Source organism: Oratosquilla oratoria, chromosome 5, assembly GCF_046742065.1.
Source record: "Oratosquilla oratoria isolate Oo_2021 chromosome 5, ASM4674206v1, whole genome shotgun sequence".
Classification (NCBI taxonomy): domain Eukaryota; kingdom Metazoa; phylum Arthropoda; class Malacostraca; order Stomatopoda; family Squillidae; genus Oratosquilla; species Oratosquilla oratoria.
In genome coordinates, this window is record NC_134781.1 from 65,615,684 (window position 1) to 65,617,116 (window position 1,433).

Genomic DNA, 1,433 nt, shown 5'->3' on the forward strand with positions numbered 1-1,433 from the left:
GGTATTGCCAAGTATCCTGTGGACACGCCTGTCATCGCCGACCAAGAGAAACCTACCCCAGAAGAGCCTACCCCAGTAGAGCCTACTCCAGAGGAGCCCACCCCAGAAGAGCCCACCAAAGTAGAACCCATCTCAGAGGAGCCCACTCCGGAACAGCCCACCCCGGAAGAGATCGCTCCGGAGGAGCCTATTCCAGAGGAGCCCACCCCTGAGGAGCCGACTCCAGAGGAGCCTATCCCAGAGGAGCCTACTCGAGAGGAGCCTACGCCAGAGGAGCCTACGCCAGAGGAACCCACCCCAGAGGAGCCTACTCCAGAGGAGCCCACCCCTGAGGAGCCTACTCCGGAGGAGCCCACACCAGAGGAGCCCACCCCTGAGGAGCCTACTGCAGAGGAGCCTACTCCAGAGCAGCCAATCCCAGAGGAGCCCACTCCAGAGGAGCCCACCCCAGAGGAGCCCACCATAGAGGAGCCTACCCCAGAGGAGCCTACTACAGAGGAGCCCACCCCAGAGGAGCCCACCCCAGAGGAACCCACCACAGAGGTTCCCACTCCAGAGGAGCCCATCCCAGAAGAGCCTATCACAGAGGAGCCTATGCCAGAGGAGCCAACCCCAGAGCCTACCATTGAGCCCAGCCTCGAGCCGACCATTCCACCAACGCTAGATCCCTTAGACCTCGTTCTAGAAGACTAACTCGCAATCGTAAACGCAGCCTCCCCAGACGACCTTCTTCAGTGATTTCATTCTTAAACTCCTTCACTATGGCGATGCCTTTTACGGATTCTATTCTGGTTAATTTGAGATGATTTTACTTGGAGAAAATAGGTTCTTAGTTGGGTTGAAAGACACTTTAGTCCCGAATCTGGCCCCTCAGCTGAATAAAACCCTCTGACGTCAGTTAGAATAAAACGTGTATCGAAAATGTCACCGTGGCGGAGGAGTTATCTCTGATGAAGACGCCATCTCGTCTAATGTAGTCCTCGTATCCTTATAAAAAATCGAAATAAAATATTCTTGATAATATGTTTCTCTTTAACTGCCGTGAGAAAGGGCTACAACCTGGCAAACTTGTTTCATCTTAGTTTCTCATCCCTAATCAGAATACATTTGTTTTATCATTTCCATTTAATGGGTATAGGAATCTTTTCTTTTCAGTTGAAATGTACGTGTTGCAGATTAATGACTCCAGTATCTATTCCTGCTGCCACCAGGCAATTTTATTTAGCAAATGGGTTAATCACATCTAGGACATGCCTTCTTCTCTAACAAGCAGTTGCACATCATAGATGAAAAGTTTATTTCTTAGAATCCAGAATGCGGATACACGGGCAATGTACAGCTGGTTTCCAAAGTTCACTGACATATTGCCTAATGCGCTCGTGACGTAATCAGCAACGTTTGGGTTTCGTATCTTTCTAGTCTCGGGTTCGAAT

General features: G+C 50.3%; 1 protein-coding gene across 1 annotated transcript in view; it reads left to right on the forward strand.

Moving 5' to 3' along the window:
* LOC143025822 (uncharacterized) overlaps positions 1-693 on the forward strand; it is a 1,411-nt gene extending 718 nt beyond the window's left edge. Inside the window, exon 3 of the mRNA XM_076185833.1 lies at positions 1-693. This exon is cut by the window's left edge and continues 192 nt beyond it. Within this exon, the coding sequence (XP_076041948.1) occupies positions 1-693 (693 nt within the window).
* Positions 694-1,433: the final 740 nt, after the last annotated feature.